We start from the raw sequence: 17788 nt of genomic DNA on the forward strand, positions 1-17788 counted from the left end.
CATTTTATAATAGTACAACAATTGTAAGGTAATTTGCATTTAGATGGTTTTTTTTCTGTAAGGTTAGCATGCCATTAGATGCACACATTTCTTAGTCTTGCTTTACAATGACGTTTCTAAAGCTACATCTGATAGAACACCCACCCACTCACCCCCAATTCCTTTGTGTATTTTTTTTAAAAAATATAATAAGATAAAAAGCACAAAAGTCCATTTACAGATAATTTTAAAATAATAAATTATGGCTAGGGAATTTGCCACTTATGAATCTGCTCTATACTCAGACAGGCAAATTGGCTCCTCTTGCTGGGTATTGTCAGTCTACATTGACTTGCAGTTTCTCTCCCTGATCTCAAGTAGAGATCTTTAACTAGAGATGCTAAGAGTGAACCTAAGTTATTCTATCCACAAAGCTCTACTATTGTGCTAAGACACGCATCCCCAAACTCGGCCCTCCAGATGTTTTTGGGACTACAATTCCCATCATCCCTGACCACTGGTCCTGTTAGCTAGGGATGATGGGAGTTGTAGTCCCAAAACATCTGGAGGGCCGAGTTTGGAGATGCCTGTGCTAAGACCTCTCTCTACTTGACTAGCTCATATGATAAAATAAGTTTGTTTGTTTCTTAAAACTGTGGCCAGATTTCAGTAGAATAACTTTCAGTACCGGGAAAGCTTTATCCCAGCTTTGGCAGTTACGTCAACTGCACCCCTATCTGGAGAGGGCTGACCTTGCCACAGTGGCTGATGCTCTCATCATGTGCAGACTACATCACTGCAACACAGTCTCTTTGGGGTTGCCTTGAAAGAAGATCTAGAAAGGTTAGCTGGTTCACAATACGGTTCACAATATAAATCCTAATGGATTTATATATTAGCTGCACTACTTACCAGTGCCTTTCTAGGCCCAACTGGTTTTGACCCTTAAAACTGGGGTGGAGAACCTCTCGCCCACTTTAAGATGCATAAGCCGTAAGGCAAATCATGAGCTCTCTAAATAAAATAATGCATCTAGTGTTTGCTGTTAGACAAGATGACACGTGATCGTTTCCAAGTAGTGTACTGACTGAGGTGTGATCCACTCAATTTTATATTCATTGTTTGATAAAGCTGTTATATAATAGAATTATGCAACTATATCTCTATACACTCACACACATATAGCATGCCTATTCTCTTCTGTGGTGTGATGCAACAAGATACATATTCTGCCCAGGAGTGAACCCACAGTTTAGGAAACATTATGACACCAACCTGCAGCTCTATATTGTTACAAAGATGAGCGCTGCACCCCATAGTTGCCTTTGACTGGATTAAACCATCCGGGGTCCTTTACCCTTTACAAAGGTTGGACGCCGCCCCCAATCTCTGCCAATGTGTCAACATTTCAGGAGGCTTCAGAACTTCTTATATTTTTTACAGACGTTTTGTGCATTCTCCACTGCAGTCAGCTTGGACAGACTCCTCTAGTCCCATTTTCACTTTTGCTTCTCCTGGTGGATAAACTTTGCATCTGTTTAAGAAACCCTATGTTCTGAGAGTCCTGGAAGACTGCAACCTGCCTTGCAGGCCTTTCCTCACCAGGTTTGAAAGGGCAAGTTCCTGACGGACTCCAGCTACAAAAGCTAAAGCTGCTGAACAGGCTCTTGGGCTGGGGCGTTGTTTGGGTTGTGTTTTCTTTTTCTTTTCTTTTTTTTTTTGTGTGTGCAGCTGTTGCTGTTGTTGCAATTAATGTTTAGTATCTTTATTCTGGATTTTACCATTTATGAGGAAATTGTTCAATTTGGTCATGTTTTGTTTATGACTTCTTTTGTTATATTTGCAGTTATGTCAAATTATATATACAGTTATGTTTTTCTGTTGTAATCCGCCTTGAGAATGGTTCGAACTATGGAAAGGCGGCATACATATAAAATGACTGATTGATTAGAACTGTTACATTGTAACCGGGAAGTAAAACACACTAAAGTTGGTGGAACTTACTTCCGAGTAACCGATTTTCCCCGACCCGCTATTAGAAGCCAAGTCGCCTCCCACCCCGCCCATCGAACAGGCTGCCAACGCGACGGCGCATGCGCGCGACGAATCCTCCCGCTAACTTCAATATCATAACTGAATCATAAAGGAGATCGCTTACCCTAGCGGCCTTTTTTGAACATGCGCGACGTCTGGCTTGCAACGCGCACGCGCAAGCAGGAAGGATGGGGGGGGGAGCCCCGCCGTCGCCGCCTCTGCGCTTGCGCGCTTAAGTGAGCTTCCGGGGAAAGGAGGCGGAGGTCGCGTGCGCGCCGCCTTCCCCGCGCGTGCGTAGTAGCCGGCAACCTGTCAGCGCCCGGCCCGTGGCGCCCGTTTGCCGTTGCTGTGGCAGCCGAGGGGCCCTTCGGGAGGCCCTGGCTGCGAGGCCTGCCGGAGGGACGGAGCCTTCCGGGAACACGAGCGGCAGCTCGGCCGCTTTCTCCTCGTCGTCGCCTTCCCCCTCCCCGCCGCAGCCGCTCACGCTGCTGGTGATGCAGCCCTGCGGCGGGGACGGGGAGGCGGTGGGCGCCTTGCTGCAGCCCCAGGTGGTGCGGCAGCCGCCGCAGCCGCCGTCGCGGGGGACCTCGGAGGCGCCCTCGGGCCTCATGGTCTTCTACGAGCTGGGCCCGGCGGCGGCGGGGGGCGACGCGGACGGCGACGGGGGCGGAGGCGACAGCGCCGGCAGCCCCGGCGGAGGCCTGGAGGATCTGGACGACGACGAGGAGGGCGGCGCCCAGTCGGGGGGAGGAGGAGGAGGAGGCGGCGGCGGCGGCTGCAAGAGCTGCACCTACAAAGGCTGCAGCGAGACCACCACGCAAGTGGCCAAGCAGCGGAAGCCCTGGATGTGCAAGAGGCACCGCAACAAGATGTACAAGGACAAGTACAAGCGCAAGAAGAGCGACCAGGCCTTGGGGGGCGCTGGAAGTGGCGGAGGCGGAGCAGCAGGAGGCACCCCTTGCTCTGCCACAGCCGCCGCCGCCGCCGCCGCCGCCGCGCAGGCTGGAGCTGGGATCTCTCCCGGAGGCAGCGCGAGAATTGAGGTGAGGAGAGGGGCACTGGAAACCGCTGAAAAGAGCTTATTTCTGGAGCTGGGATGCTGGGAATCAGAGAATCGTAGAGTAGGAAGGGACCCCCCAAGGTCCTCTAGTCCAACCCCCTTCAAGGCAGGACTCCCAGCTCAAGTATCCATCTGACCTCCGCTTAAAAGCCTCCAAGGAAGGAGAGCCCGCAGCCTCCCGAGGGAGACAGTTCCGCTCTCCAACAACTCTTCACTGTCAGAAAGTTTCCCCTGATGTTTAGTCTGAATCTCCTTTCCTGTAACTTGAAGCCATTGGTTTGAGTGCTCCAGAGCAAGGACAAAACAAGCTTGTTCCCTCTTCCTCGTCGCACCTACACGCAGGCTGTTTTCTGTTGTGTAAAGCAGGAAAATGAGTTCTTTCCCTTTTTGTGCAGCAGTGTAGCTGTAGTATCACCACTGGCCCTTGAACATGGGCAACCAACTCAGGGATGGGAACCTGTGGCCTTCTAGATGTGGCAGGACCGTGGCTAGCATGATCATTCCTGACCCCAGCTGGCTGGCTGCCTGTGATGGCAGGGGGAGGCCATGCTGAAATAACTTCAGAATGCCTTTTTTGTGGTTGCATTTTTAATATATATACCATCTCCGTGACAACATTGATGCACTGGTGCAATACCCCCAGGTTAGCTTGCACATAGTTTTGTTTGTTTATTTGTTTAAACATTTATGCATCACTTAATACCACGTATCAGAGTAGCTTAAAAAAAACATACTACATATTTAAAACATAAATTAAAACATCAGAGTACATCGCTTAGGTGGTGTTGTTGTTATTGTTGTCGTCGTTATATATTTTGTGTTTTATACTACAATCCGTCCTGTGATCTTTGGAAGTAGGGCAGTATAGAAGTTTAATTAACAACAACAACAATATTAATGGTGCAAAGACCTCCTGAACAACGACAACATTATTAATGGTGCAAAGTCCCCCTGAAATAAAACAGTTGCTAACTTGGACCCTGAAATTTAGCAGGGGCAGTGTCTCCCTGATTTATAATGGGAATGAGTTCCATTGTTTTGGGCCTATTATAACACTGAAAACATGACTCCTCATTGACAAGTGCCCTGATTTTTTAGTTTTTCAGAGTCCGACCTACACATTACAGCCTGCTTGGAACTGGTGTGAAACCAATCTGTCATGCCTTCCATGAAACAAAGTGGGGAATTTTTAAAGGCTGCTACAACATTTTTGTCACAGATCTCTGTTAGAGCTCTTTACCTTTGTCACATAATTCATTATTTGGCAGCCAACATGATTAAAAACAAATTTTAGCTGATTTAAATGTATAATGCATGGGTCAGCAAACTTTCTCATCAGCTGGCCGGTCCACTATCTCTTAGACCTTGTGGAGGGCTGGACTATATTTTGAAAAATATAAATACCCTGCAAGCTGGTCGCACAGCTGCCTCCAGACCTGGAACACACTCTGCACGCGCTCAGGAGCGCGTCTTGGCGCCACCCGCTCACTGGCGTTGTTGATGAGCAGCAGCCACTCCATCAGCCCATCCCAGTGGAGCTCCCAGGCGGCGTGCACCACGTGCTGTGGCCCATCGTCCAAGGCCACGCACGCAGAGCACCGGGCAGGCGGCATGATGCTCGCTCTCCAGCTGCTCCAGAGCAGCTGCCGAGCGCGCCAGCAGCAGTGCCAGGCACAGGGCCAGGAGGCACGCCAAGTTCTTGCTGAAGCCCTGCAACGCACCCGTCATGATGCCCATGGCGTGGCCCAGACCCGCTGGCCGCCCACCAGCCTCTCTGGGTTTACCTCAGCACATGGACAGCGAGGCTTTGGATAGCCTGCAGGAACTTCCTGCAGCCACTCCGAAGCCATGCCAGCATCGCTGCCTGCCCAGAGCCATCCACAGCTTTGGATTGGCTGCAGGAGCTTCGCAGCCAATCTGAAGCTGCGCCAGCATCACCGCCCACCCAGAAGCCATGCCAGCGTCGCGGAAGTCAGTCCCCGTGCGGTGAGGCGTCCACAACGCACGGGGACTGACTGAGTGGGAGGCAGGGTACGCGGGCCGGATTTACGAGCCTGGGGGGCCACATCCAGCCCCCGGACTGTAGTTTGCCAACCCCTGGTATAATGTAAATCTGTCTTTAGTTACTCTTGCCAAGAAACATTATTAATCATCTGCTTTACAATAATTGTGTCAGTGTCATAATAATAGTTGAGAGTCGTATCCTATTGCCATTCAGTTGTTTCCATCAATAGGATAGGGAGGGAAGCAATTTTTAGCTATTCCCACTTCCCCAGTAGTCAGCACTCAATTGCACTGTGTTCATAATTTTTCAGGAAAAGTCATTGAGAAGTCTTGTATTGAAACTTCCCATTAGTGCTTTCTAGTGAGAATAAGTACATTTCCCCCCTCTTTTTTTTTTTTTTGTGTGTGTGTGGTCAGGATTGCACTGAAAGTTCAGTTTCCATATCAAAGCAAAGAACAGGAAACATTGGTGATCGGCCAGCAAAACCTACACTTTTGGAACAAGTGTTGAACCACAAAAGACTGGTAAGTGCTTCTGGCCTTTGAAATAGAAAGTGTCCAGAGGATTCCTGCATCATGATGATGGTATTTAAAAAGTCAGTTCATATGTTGAACATAAGTGATCATGTTTTCTCTTGGCACATCCTCTGTACCACTTTTTTAGGCCCTGCATGCAGAACTTAAATCCAGCTCATGAGAATGCTGAATGCATCAAATGAAGAGCCGAGGGCCTTATCTTTTGGTGCCTGGTTAAGTGTGTTGCATGCTCACCACCTCTATTATGCTGGGAGGTGGGAGGTGTATTTTGGCTCTAAGAAATCCTTGCATACCTTGTACTCGGTGTGTGGAAGGGGAAGATTGCAGACATTGTCTAATTTGGTGTCTTTTGTCTCTTTTTAGTCACTTCTGAGAAGTCCAGAAGTTGTACATTTTCTCCAGAAACGACAGCAGCTACTAAGTCAACAAGCATTGGAGCGAAGGCAGCAACAGTTTCCAGGAGCACCAGTGTGAGGATGTAGTTCAAATACCCTCAGCTCAGTTTCATGTTGGAATGGTGAATGAAGGAAAGAAGTTGACTAACAGAGGCCTACAAGCTGCTCTACCTGTTTTATGCTGTGGTTTTACTTTCTATTGGACAAGTAAGAAAACCTATTTGGTTTTCCCCCCAGAATTTATTTATTTGTAATTGTTTTTGTTAGCTTTGATACATCTTCTCTCCGTCCACTGAAGCCTTCTGTTAATATTTTGGAAGCCAAGTTTTTGTGTTCTGGGAGAGAGAAATTAATAGATCAAATAAAAACCAATTTAATTATTTTAATGTTTTACTATGTGAAAATTTTTAATATCTTGCATAAAGTTATTCTTCGATGACAGTCATTGAAAAAGCAATACTTACTTTCTATGGAAGTTTTAAATTGTAAACTTTGAGCCAATCTAGTAGCCTCTGTTGCTCAGGGATGTAGGAGAGGGGAATGCTGGGCTTACAGCTTTGTGAGGGGAAGTTCAGCAAGATTTGGCCCACCATTCTAACACTGGTGTGACATTTGACACTCTGGCCAATCTAGTTGATCAGTTTCTATATTGCATTATAAAATAATGTATACTTGGTTGGTATTAATTTCATGAGCATTTTTGTAAACATGATTTAAGTATTAGTGTGAGTATTGCAGTATATTACTGACATGATTCATAAAGAGGCATCCATTTGAGCTTATTTATATTAATTTTATATTTTTAATGACTTGTTTACTAAAGAACACAAATTGTTCATACAAGGATACATTAAGGTATCAGTTTTGTATCTTTGTAATTTTCAGGCTATTTTTGAACGTTTTCAAGGATTTTTTGAAACTTTTTGAAAAATGTCATTTAAGTTAACTTTTGTACATCAGATTTTTAAAGCATTTTAAAACTGTACATATTGTATATAATTGGTGTCCTGTTCTTTCATAGCAATTTCCTGACTAGTTATTGATAAGCTGAAGTAAGTGTGTATGTTTTCTAGGCTACTGTTTTTAGAGAAAGAACTCTAAGTTGTGTTGAGAGATGCAAATTTAAAAGATACGTCGCTTGTCTGCTCTTTCATTTGCAAATTAAATGTTTTCACCTTGACTTGCAGTTTTCAGTTCTGCATGAAGGAAATTAACTGTTGTTTACAGTAACCTTCCTTGTCAGATTTATTTTATCATGGGGCACATAATTGAGTCTAGTCAGTAAAATATGAATGAAATATTCCAGCATTTTACTAAGAGTGCTAATCTTAGCTCATCAAAAGTGGCATTATCTACCTTGCAATTGTATCGTACAAGATAAACTGCTCTTGTACTTCATATAACCAGGCATAGGCAAACTCGGCCCTCCAGATGTTTTGGGACTACAACTCCCATCATCCCTAGCTAACAGGATCAGTGGTCAGTGATGATGGGAATTGTAGTCCCAAAACATCTGGAGGGCCGAGCTTGCCTATGCCTGATATAACCCATTGTACTGAGTGAGGATTTCTGTCCACATGCCCCTTGCAATCTCCTACAGTTAGTGCAAGGTGTCGTAATAGAAGCTACTTTGGAGCTAACAAAGCAAAGCTTTAGGAAAGACAACCTTTATTAGGAGAATATCTGAGATCAGATGTGCACGTAAAAAGGGTACTTGGTCTGGAAGCAATCAAATAGATGGAAATATATACCTCAGAGTTCAGTTGAAAATTGTAATACAGATGTGAGAGGATCATTATGCAATTATCATATGTGAAGTGGTGCTAGGTATACCAAGTTGACAATATTAAAATAAACCTTTCTTTTGACCATACAATTGAATACTTCTTACCTATAGTGTACAGTGATGTGCACTGCCCTAGAGAAGTATATGCACTCCAAACATGCAATAGTTCATTTGTACAGACACACCTCTATTAACTGCAAAGATGGAAGCAAATGTCTTATACATAAGAAATTGATGGGCAAACCCTTGTGTGCATGGAAGCTATGGGTACATTCAGTGCCTGCTAAAAACATTCTTGTTTAGACAAGCCCACCCAGATGCTTAGACAGTTGAGGTGATTGTGTTTTTGTGTGTTAGCTTTTCTATGTTTTGTAGAAGGATTGTATTTTTTTCTTGATTTTCTTGTCTCAGTGCTAAAAATCATGCTGGAAGAGGCAATGGCTGTCAGTGTAGCTAATCTATATGGATATAGAAGCAATGTAAATCTCACTACAAATTAGGTTTGTACGGATTTGTTTCCAATAATATGACTACTGCCAACCATCATTTTGGTAGTATGGAGAGCGAACTGGCCAGGTTTTTTTTTCCTGAATTGGTGCCATGTGCAGCTATTTTTCATTCATTTTTTTTAAGCCTGTTTAATGAATTCAGCCATAATGCAGTTCAAGTAGCTTTTGTTATATTCTTTTGAGAAGTCTGAGTTGTTGCAGCTTCATGTGTTGTACTTGCTTTTTGACATGTTCACCCTTAAGTGACAGGTGCATATTTTTGGTTTGTATGTAGTAATGTTAATGGGAAACAAAAGAGCACATCACATTCAAGCTTGTAAAATGATTAGTAGGTATGAAAATGAATATGAATTCTAAAGGTATTTTGGTCATTTATGCTGGACACACAAGAATTGGGCTGTTTTTTATGTTTGTTGTTGGGTGCCACCTCATTGCCACTTCACTTGGAGCAGCTGTTTATCAGAATTTAAACAGATCATTTGAACTATCAAGAAACCTATTTACTCTTGTCATGTAAATTTGAAAATTAAGAGTTTGAATTTGTATACAAGTTTTGATGAGGCTCTTGAAGCACAGATATAGTAATGTCATTATAAAGGCTTCTTGCACCTCAGAATGAAATTTTATAGCACTACAAACAAGATAAGGATTAAACCGATCTTTCACTAGGGCCTTTGAGTGGAAAAGTGTACTTTGTGTTTGGTATAAGGAAGAACTTACCTGTTACTTTGCCTACATGAATGTCATAAATTGTGTTCTATACTGTCCTAGAGCAAAATTACTTTACATGTGGATTAAGCAAATTTGCAGATGGTGGTGTTCAGAGTTTGCAGCTCTGAAAGATGGAGAGGTCAGTTTGGCCTTAGCAACCCTCTGAACAACAGTGATAAAGTATAAGCAAATTGTCATTATAGTTCTTTGTATTTTCTCTTTAATGGCACCCTTCTGCTTCTGTAGGTACATTTTATTTTTGTTGTTCTGAGTTGCTCCTACTCTAATTCTGCTGTTGACCCATTTATTGGTATGTTACTGCTTTTCAAACGGAATAAACTTCTGTCTAAAAATTTGTCAACTCTAGACATGAAAATAAAGCTGCTGCACTTATTTATAGAGTAACTTTATTAACAGTAAAGACAAAATTTTATCACCGGTACAGCAGGGCAATTCTAGCCAACAAAATTAAGTTGTTCATGACAGCATGGCAAATTTATTCACTGGCCAGCCTTTAAACAAGAAGCTATAGGAAACAAACATCTGCTTTTTTACTCAACTAGTCTAACTGCCTACAGTGACAGTAGAGCTTTTCAGTGCCTGTTTACAGATTTGAAAGTGGCTTTGAATTCTGGGGTTAAACAATGTTGGACTAACACTGCAATTGTGTAACACTCAACAGTAAGCCCTACTGAATTCCATAGGGCTTATCTCTAGGTAAGTGTAAAGGACTGTGTCTGGGTATAGCAGCTGCCATATCAGTTTCCCTGCCATTCTTCTGTGGGTAAGGCAGAAAGTAGGGACATTTTTTCTTCCTCCTTTCCATTTTAGTCAAAGTGAGAGTGTAGCGTCCCTCCGTTTGTTTGTTTGTTTGTTTGTTTGTTTGTTTGTGAAACAAAGGAGCTTTGGGCACATCTTTATGGCTGCCCCTAACATAACCTGTTTTCCCCTACTCTATTGGCAGAACATTTTGTGCTGGTGGAATTTGCATTGGTATATTAAGGGACTTCTTCCAGCATTTCATTTTGCAGAGGTATCTCTGTTCCTGCTGGCGGAGCAGCACTTTCTCTGCTTCCCAAGGCCCCTAAGCCAGCTTTCAGAGAGGTTGGGATTACTCCCTTAAAACTCCTGAGGCAAAGTTACTAGGAGCACTATAGTCAACACTGTAGAGCTGTCTGCTGCAACCTGTCTGCAAGAACTAGAACATTTCTTGTAGCAGCTTTTGATCTGGCTGTTATAGTGATGGAGGACGCTGCAGAAAGAAACCAATCAGAGAGAACAATTTATATTGCATTGTTTTCCAGCTGCTATTTCACATTCAACTTGGCTATGACTATTGAGTGTCAAAAATGAAACCTTTGCAAAGTCACCTGCATAGGTAAGTGAGTTTATGTCTGGGGTGTTAGTATGCTTTAATTTACCCCAAAAGTGAATTGTGGTTTCTTCCTGCTTCTCTTGATTAAATATCAGATGTAGTAGTATGTACTCAGACTCATAATTACCATGTATACTTGAGTACATCTACTTTTACCTTCCAAAATAGTTACAAATGCATAGGTCGCATCCTGAATGAAGATAATCTCTCTGGCAATTATCTATCAGTATATATTTGTTTACTAATCAAAGGATACTGCGGCAGGAATGAAATTCTGCTACAAGGAAGATGGATTTGTTACATATAGCTGTCATATGTAACTGATTAATTTATTTACACCTTATTTGTGATTGTTTTACTCTCAGTCAAGAGACAAAATCGGGGAAACAATGAAATGTTCTGCACGTTAAAAGTATTCACAAATAACAGTCTAGATTCAAGTTATAGTAAGGGAAGCACCACCAAATCCACAAGACAGATTAGGTAATATCCAGCGTTTTGTTTTTAAACCAATACTCCACAGGGTAATGTCTGAAGGAGAAATAATGGTCTCTTTATATTTGGGTAGCTATTAACATTACAAACCACAGCTGCAGCTGTACCTCATTGGGCCCATTAAACAGTGGCTGCTGCTGTTAGCGCTCTCACCCTATGCACTTGCTATATTTTAGGGTCACTAATAGGCAGAGAATGTCTGACTGGGCAGGAAGCTCACCTAGTCCCTATTTCCAGAAGAGCGATGCAAGAATGTCCTTTCCCCTCCTTTAATGCTATGGGCATAAGCTACAGAAGTGTCTCTGTTTTATTGTAAGCCTGATACCATGCTTAGCAAAGTTATCCCCCCCCCCTTTAGTATTTTGGACAACTTAAGTCAAAGTCTTCAAGGATGAGAGAGATATTTGTTCTTTGGCTTGTGTTTGTACAGTGCCTCTTCAGGGGACTGAATTGACCAATTTAGTGCATCCAGGATTCTGGGTCACCTACTGGAGGCACCAGCCTTTTCTGACTCCTCACCCATATGTATAGCATATGGAAAATGTGATATGCATAACCCAGAGATGCATTTTAAATAAATGGACACATTCTATTCATGTAAAAACACGCTGATTCCTGGACCGTCCACAGGCCGGATTTAGAAGGCGATTGGGCTGGATCCGGCCCCCGGGCCTTAGTTTGCCTACCCATGGTGAAAAGTATTGATTACTTAGAGGGATGCTTTCTCTGTTCAGATGCGTGGCTGTTTACACACTCAGCCAGCCTAAGGAATCTCCCAGAAAAGTCAGGCACACACAGCATTTAATAAATTACAAAACAATAATTATACAAATACACATTATGAGCAACGTTTCTCAATTTCCTACATTCTCAAAGCAATTTTGCTTGCCATGTTAGATTTATGGGTTTAGTACTGAATAATTCAATATAGGATTTTAATGCCCATCGACCCAAACACTACTGTTATGCATATTTCACAATGTTTCAAATGAAGTCAATGAAAATTGTCAAATTGCATAAAATTACATATTCTTGAAAATTAGTGTTGCACAAGAAAAAAATAAAACCTATTTGGTAAGTTAGGAACATTTATGTAGTAATGTTTTCTACATGTCCACTTGGAAGCAAGTGTCATGTAGTTAATTGGGATTGCCTTCCAGCTGTGTATAAAACTGCAGCCTTAATAAGCTTTTCTGATATTAATTACAACCTTGAATAAGTCAAGAAGCTTTATTAGACTGAGCTTACTATGCTTAGTAAGTTCCATTCTTAAGACTACAGCTTTATTTGTATATATCTGAGTAAGCACCACTAAATTTAGTGGGATTTAGTTCTGAGTATCCAAATATGGAATTTGACTGTAAAATTCACATAAACTAAAGGAAACAATCTATATAGTGTGATGATTGCAGTCCAGTATGCATCTTTTAATGTCTACATTTGTGACTTTGGGAGGAAGACTTAAGAAGCATCTCAAGGTTTTCACTATGAGCTTGTTCCCACAATTGACTTGGAAAAAATGAAGTACTATTTCCACAGATAGTTAACTTACAGCATTTGCTGCCACACCACGAGGAGATGGACTGTAGAAATGGCTTTTTAAAATGCTTTGGATAGGGTGATCAACAACTATTAGCCACGGGGCACTCAGCATAGGACTCTGAGCCAAAAGGCCAGAGCTCCACTCATCAAAATTAGCAGAAAGTGCAATACAAGGCTGACCACATTTTGAAGAGACCCTCTGGTAAGACCACTTTAAGTAAGTAACATGCATTGCTAGCTTTTTTTTTTTTAAAAAAAAAAAAAAAAAAGCCCACTCAAGGAGACCATTCCCCAGAGTCCCAAACTGCCAACTGTACTGTTGAAGCAGTATGGTTAAAGGCATTATGTCTCTGAACACCGACAGAGGAAGACTGCCTTCATGTCCTTTGAGGACATCCTGGAAATATCTGCCAGATCACAGTTGGAAACAAGATACTGGACTAGAGTAGACTTTTGGCTCGATGCAAAAGAACTCCTTGCAGTTAGTTGAAGAACCTGTCTTTACTCATGGTAAATGAAAGATCTGCCCATGAAAACTGACATATGTTCATTGTTCCATACAACGTTTCAGATACAATTACCTCTTGGTTAAAAACTATGGTCTGGTAATCTCTGTCCAGGAATCTTTCATTATAGGCAGTGGGATGAGATGCTTCTGATCACAGCAGTTCATTATGTGGGAGTGTTCCCCAAAGGCTGTCGCTCAGCCCTTCACTTCTACAATGTACAGTGCCAGGTTTCAAACCTGGATAAAGGGCACATATTCTGACCCAATGATCCTCTTGCTGTGAATCCCAGCTGTGTGTGGCTAGCTGTGGTTACTGGTGGCTGCAGGTAAGCACTCTTTTCAAATGCAAAAAAGAAAAAAAAAGCCCTCTGCTTAATTACTCATAAAACAATGTTTATGCTTCACCACCACATGATCCAGCCAACATTATCCTGCGATATCATTAACATTTTACCTGCATCATTTATGCATGACAAGTTTAATTTTTTACTCCAGTAAAGCTAGTTCACTGAGCCATGCAGGCAACTTAAAACCTGAGAATAAAAGGCCTATTAGGCCGCCTTATATTCACTAGGAATATTCAATGAACACCAGTTAAATACTAGCAGCACTTCATTCACTACCTTCCTGTGAGAATTATTTTGCACGTAATTTCTTAATAAGAAAATGGCAGGCCTGAACACTAGGATACATTAAAAAATAATAATGACAGAGCACTCATAGCTCCACAATGATAAAAGATTTTCCACAAGAGGCTTCAATGTGCTTGGATTTGTTGACACATATAACTGCCTCAAAACATGTCTTTTCCTTAAACTGGCCATCGATAGATAGCTTTTCTAGTAAACGGCTTTTAAATCTTTCCGGCAGCACATCTCAACAGATGGCATATTTATGAGAACATTGAAAGGCTATAAATTTTATACTGGTTGATAACTTGGTACAAACAGTACTATTTAAAGGGGCCATTTCTATATGAAGAGCCGGAACTGAATATTGAAGGAAATGGTCTGGTCCCCGTTCTCCCCCCCGCCCCCCGGTGGCAGTAATTAGTTTATTTCTTTGTGCTGGGTTCAGTTACTTCTGCTCTTTGTGGCTGAACAGAGCCTATGACTTAGAAGCTAAGGATGATTTAATAGTCATTAACTGTCCATTATTAGAAACATTGAAAATTAAGGATGCTGGCAGTTCAGTGATATTTCAGTCTGTGCTCCTAATTACCACTGCTGTCATGTGCAACACAGCTTCTGGAAGGTGCAAAAAGAACACTCATTTGATTCTTAGCGCAGCAAGTGTAAGAAGATACCAAAAAAACAAAAACAAGCCTGCACTAATTAGACTGAGAAACAAGTAACCTAGATACTGTTTGGTGAGAGAAAGAATCTTCCATGTTTGCATCAAATACAGGAAACTATGACGTTTCTGTTGTTTAAAGCAATATGCATCCTGCCATTTTCGAAACAACTTTATATAGGCACACTTTTTTTGAGGTAGAGACTAGCAATCCTAGGTATAACTAATCCTGTCTGAAGATGCTACTTCAATAAGGTGCACTCATATGACACCATTAAATGTTGTCCATACCTATTTTTCTACTTGTGTACATTTTGATATCCTGTTTCGTTTCTCCTATTCACTCAAAATCCCAATAAGCAGCAGAGATGCATATTTGTAGCAAGAGCAATAATCTGTCCAATTCAGAAAGATGGAGCTAACTGGCAATGAAATGCAAAAAAATAATAATAGACTGTGACAACTGAATATAGAGTAGGGGATAACCATACTTCAGAGTTGCTGGAGCTACTTTTTTTCTAAAACCCCATGATCTACTAGTCAGAGCCAGGTGCAAAAGACACAAGAGTTCCTGTCTGAACACATTTTGAGCCCAGGAATTTGTTTTAGGTACTAGAAATGAACTGAGCTCGCAGTCCTTTCCCATAAAAGTCTACTCCTTGTTGATCCACTGCCTATCGCCCCAAGATCTATTAGCAGATCCTAATCTACTTTCTGCCCACCCCTCAATTACAGCCTTTTAAATCTGTTCTTTTGCATTTCACTCTTATGTTAATTCTCCCTTTCACACACACAAAAATGCAGAATTGGACATTTTACGTGAAAAAAGCTAACTAGAGAATTCAAGGAAGGAGCTACATATTACAGTAAGCAAGAAGCAGTTGCCAAAAACATTTAGGGCAGCCTTTCTCAACCTGTAGGTCCCCAGATGTTGTTGAACTACAACTCCCATCACCCCTGGCTAGCAAGGCCAGAGCTCAGGGATGATGGGAGTTGTAGTCCAGCAACATCTGGGGACCCACAGGTTGAGAGCCACTGATTTAGGGCATTAAAGAAAATGCATAAACCCATTAACACCCAGTACTGAGTACTCATGTCCTGGTATCATGATGGTGCAGGTCCCACACCACACACATAAACAAAGAAGGTGTGAAGGAGGAGTTGCACAATTTCTTGATGCCACAACACAGGAACTTTGTCCTAGACAGCACTGCAGGGGGAAGAACTAAAAACACTGGCTGTATTCAGCAGCGGCTGCATGTGTCTTGGATGATGTGGAGCAGCATGGGAAAATGCCCTGGGCCGAGCGTATTAGGACAATTGTTCTAGGGACATTACTGGTCACACTACTGTCTTCTTAACTAAACAGACATAATACATCACATGAAAAAAACAAACAAACAAACAAACCCCAGCATGGAGGTGAGAATTAAATGTGTGAGCACCAGCCATCTGTTTAGTATAACACATAGTTCCAGCACTGGCCATCCTCCTTTTGAAAAGCAAATTTTAAAACTTGAGGCTTGAAATGACGTGGGCACAGCATGGTTGAAAACTTGGGTTTGTGTGCTGCGTTTGTGTGAAGAATCGGCACAACTTCTATGAGATCGGTGGGTGGGGTTTCCTTGCCAAGCATAGTTTTGCTCCCTTCCCATGACTGACAAAGGTGCAATAAATGACCCCAAATAATGACAATTTAATGGAGGGCAGGCCTGCAAATGCTATTTATTTGTGATAAATAAATGGAACCTCTGCGATCAGATTCTGTGTTGAGTACTGCCTGCCAGGGGCAAAACAGAGGGTATTCAAAGCTGTCCACTCCTGAGCTTCCAGAGGCTATTGCAGAAAGCCGACTAATGGACCTTCATCTATTCTAGCAAGGTTTTTACAAGCCAACTTTTCTTGATTTGCAAAATGCATATGGGCCTGTAGAATTTAACTTTGCTTAGTGCATAATTTTATTAAATTATTTATTTATTTATTTATTTATTTATTTATTAAGAATACAAATAACACTGGTCTTATTCCATTAACCACAAACTGGCCTGCTAAACCCAAACATCAATGCCTTTGTCAGCAGGCAGCAACACAACGGATCATACAACCATCTTATGAACTGAAAAAACACTGAACATAGCATGACAAAAATCCACCAACAATATACTATATACATAAACCTTCATATATTTACAGCTACATACAGAAATTTAGGTTGGCTGCAAGGTGAGAAAGTTCTGCATCCCATAGGTGGTTGGTAGATGATTCTTAAGAAACGGAGGAGATTGGGTTATGAGGTGAACCCATTTGCGTCAGCACCTTATCTAGCCATTGCAATGGTCCATGCAGGTGGATCTCGATCCAGCACGGAGTACTCGTGACATCCTGGCGATGATACTCCGCTCCCCAGCCCTACAAAACAGAGGAACAAATGCCAAAGGATTTTTAAAAAACACCAAACACTCACATTGTATTTGCCATCTTATTCTTCTTTCCATCAAGGCAGATCAAACTGTAGCAATAGAAGTTTGTGATGGCCAATGGCTGAACAATAAAGCATAAAATTAATTGCAGCAAGATAAATCTGTCCATTCAAGGAAACTGATCACAGACAAATCTGCAGTAAAGCAAAAAGCTCCATTGTGTTGTCTCAATTTTGAACAGATTTTTCACTCCCTTAGGTCATTATCTAGGATGCTAAAGGTCTGTAGCTCAAATGCACTTGCTTTGAGGATGGTTTCTGAACTTACAGAGGCACAATTCACACCTGAATGACTCGCAAATGAACATATGAACTGCATTCACTGAGCAGCACTGTGCTTGGAGACGGTAAGATTGTGAGTTGCTGTTTCACACAGACGAACCATCACTCAGTGACAAATCATCACCCATCACAAAAGCAGACATTTTCTTTCATAAGGCATATATTATCAGAGGAAGAGAGCTAAGATTTGTGACCCACTTAAGTGAATATTTTTTTTACCTTGTTTTGGTGTAAGGCGCAAACCTTGAACATATTTATAGTTTTAAATGTGTACATTAATGCCAGGTAATCACTCCTATGTAAGTCACCCAAAATCTTTGTTTTAAGGCTCTTCTATTTGTTACTAAGTTGCAACATGTCAATCACAAGCCGTAATAGGATACAGAGGTGGTGGAAGGAAGAAATCAGACTTTGTAGAGAGAGAGAGAAAGAGGCCATCTGTTATGCTGCATAATGCTCACGTCTGACTTTATATGAATGAAACCGTGTCTGACACAACCTGGCGCCCATCAAATTCTTGGTTCATTAAGTGGTTCTTTAACCCCCTCTGCTGGTAGTTTAAAAACACTGACAAGTATATTAAAGGTGACTAAGCTCAACATTAAAAAAAAACTAAGATCATGGCCACTGGTCCCATCACCTCCTGGCTAATAGAAAGGGAAGAAATGGAGGCAGTGAGAGATTTTACTTTCTTGGGTTCCAGGATCACTGCAGATGGTAACAGCAGTCACAAAATTAAAAGACACCTGCTTCTTGGGAGAAAAGCAATGACAAACCTAGACAGCATCTTAAAAAGCAG

At 42.0% G+C, this 17788-nt stretch overlaps 2 protein-coding genes across 4 annotated transcripts in view; one reads left to right on the forward strand and one right to left on the reverse strand.

Annotated features, from left to right (window-relative positions):
* The first annotated feature begins 2285 nt into the window (after positions 1-2285).
* On the forward strand, positions 2286-8417 carry RFXAP (regulatory factor X associated protein). The gene is made up of 3 exons (XM_079974248.1): positions 2286-3056; positions 5495-5602; positions 5978-8417. The coding sequence occupies exons 1-3, from the start codon at positions 2508-2510 to the stop codon at positions 6086-6088; spliced, it is 768 nt and encodes a 255-aa protein (XP_079830374.1). The 5' UTR covers positions 2286-2507; the 3' UTR covers positions 6089-8417.
* Positions 6841-17788, reverse strand: part of SMAD9 (SMAD family member 9) — a 39392-nt gene continuing 28444 nt past the window's right edge. For all 3 annotated transcript variants that reach the window (XM_079973903.1, XM_079973905.1, XM_079973904.1), the window contains exon 7: positions 6841-16637. In XM_079973903.1, the coding sequence (XP_079830029.1) occupies positions 16494-16637 (144 nt within the window). In that variant the 3' untranslated portion in view covers positions 6841-16493. The remainder of the gene's footprint in view (positions 16638-17788) is intronic.

This window comes from Podarcis cretensis, assembly GCF_951804945.1.
Source record: "Podarcis cretensis genome assembly, chromosome: 4".
NCBI classification, from domain to species: Eukaryota; Metazoa; Chordata; class Lepidosauria; order Squamata; family Lacertidae; genus Podarcis; species Podarcis cretensis.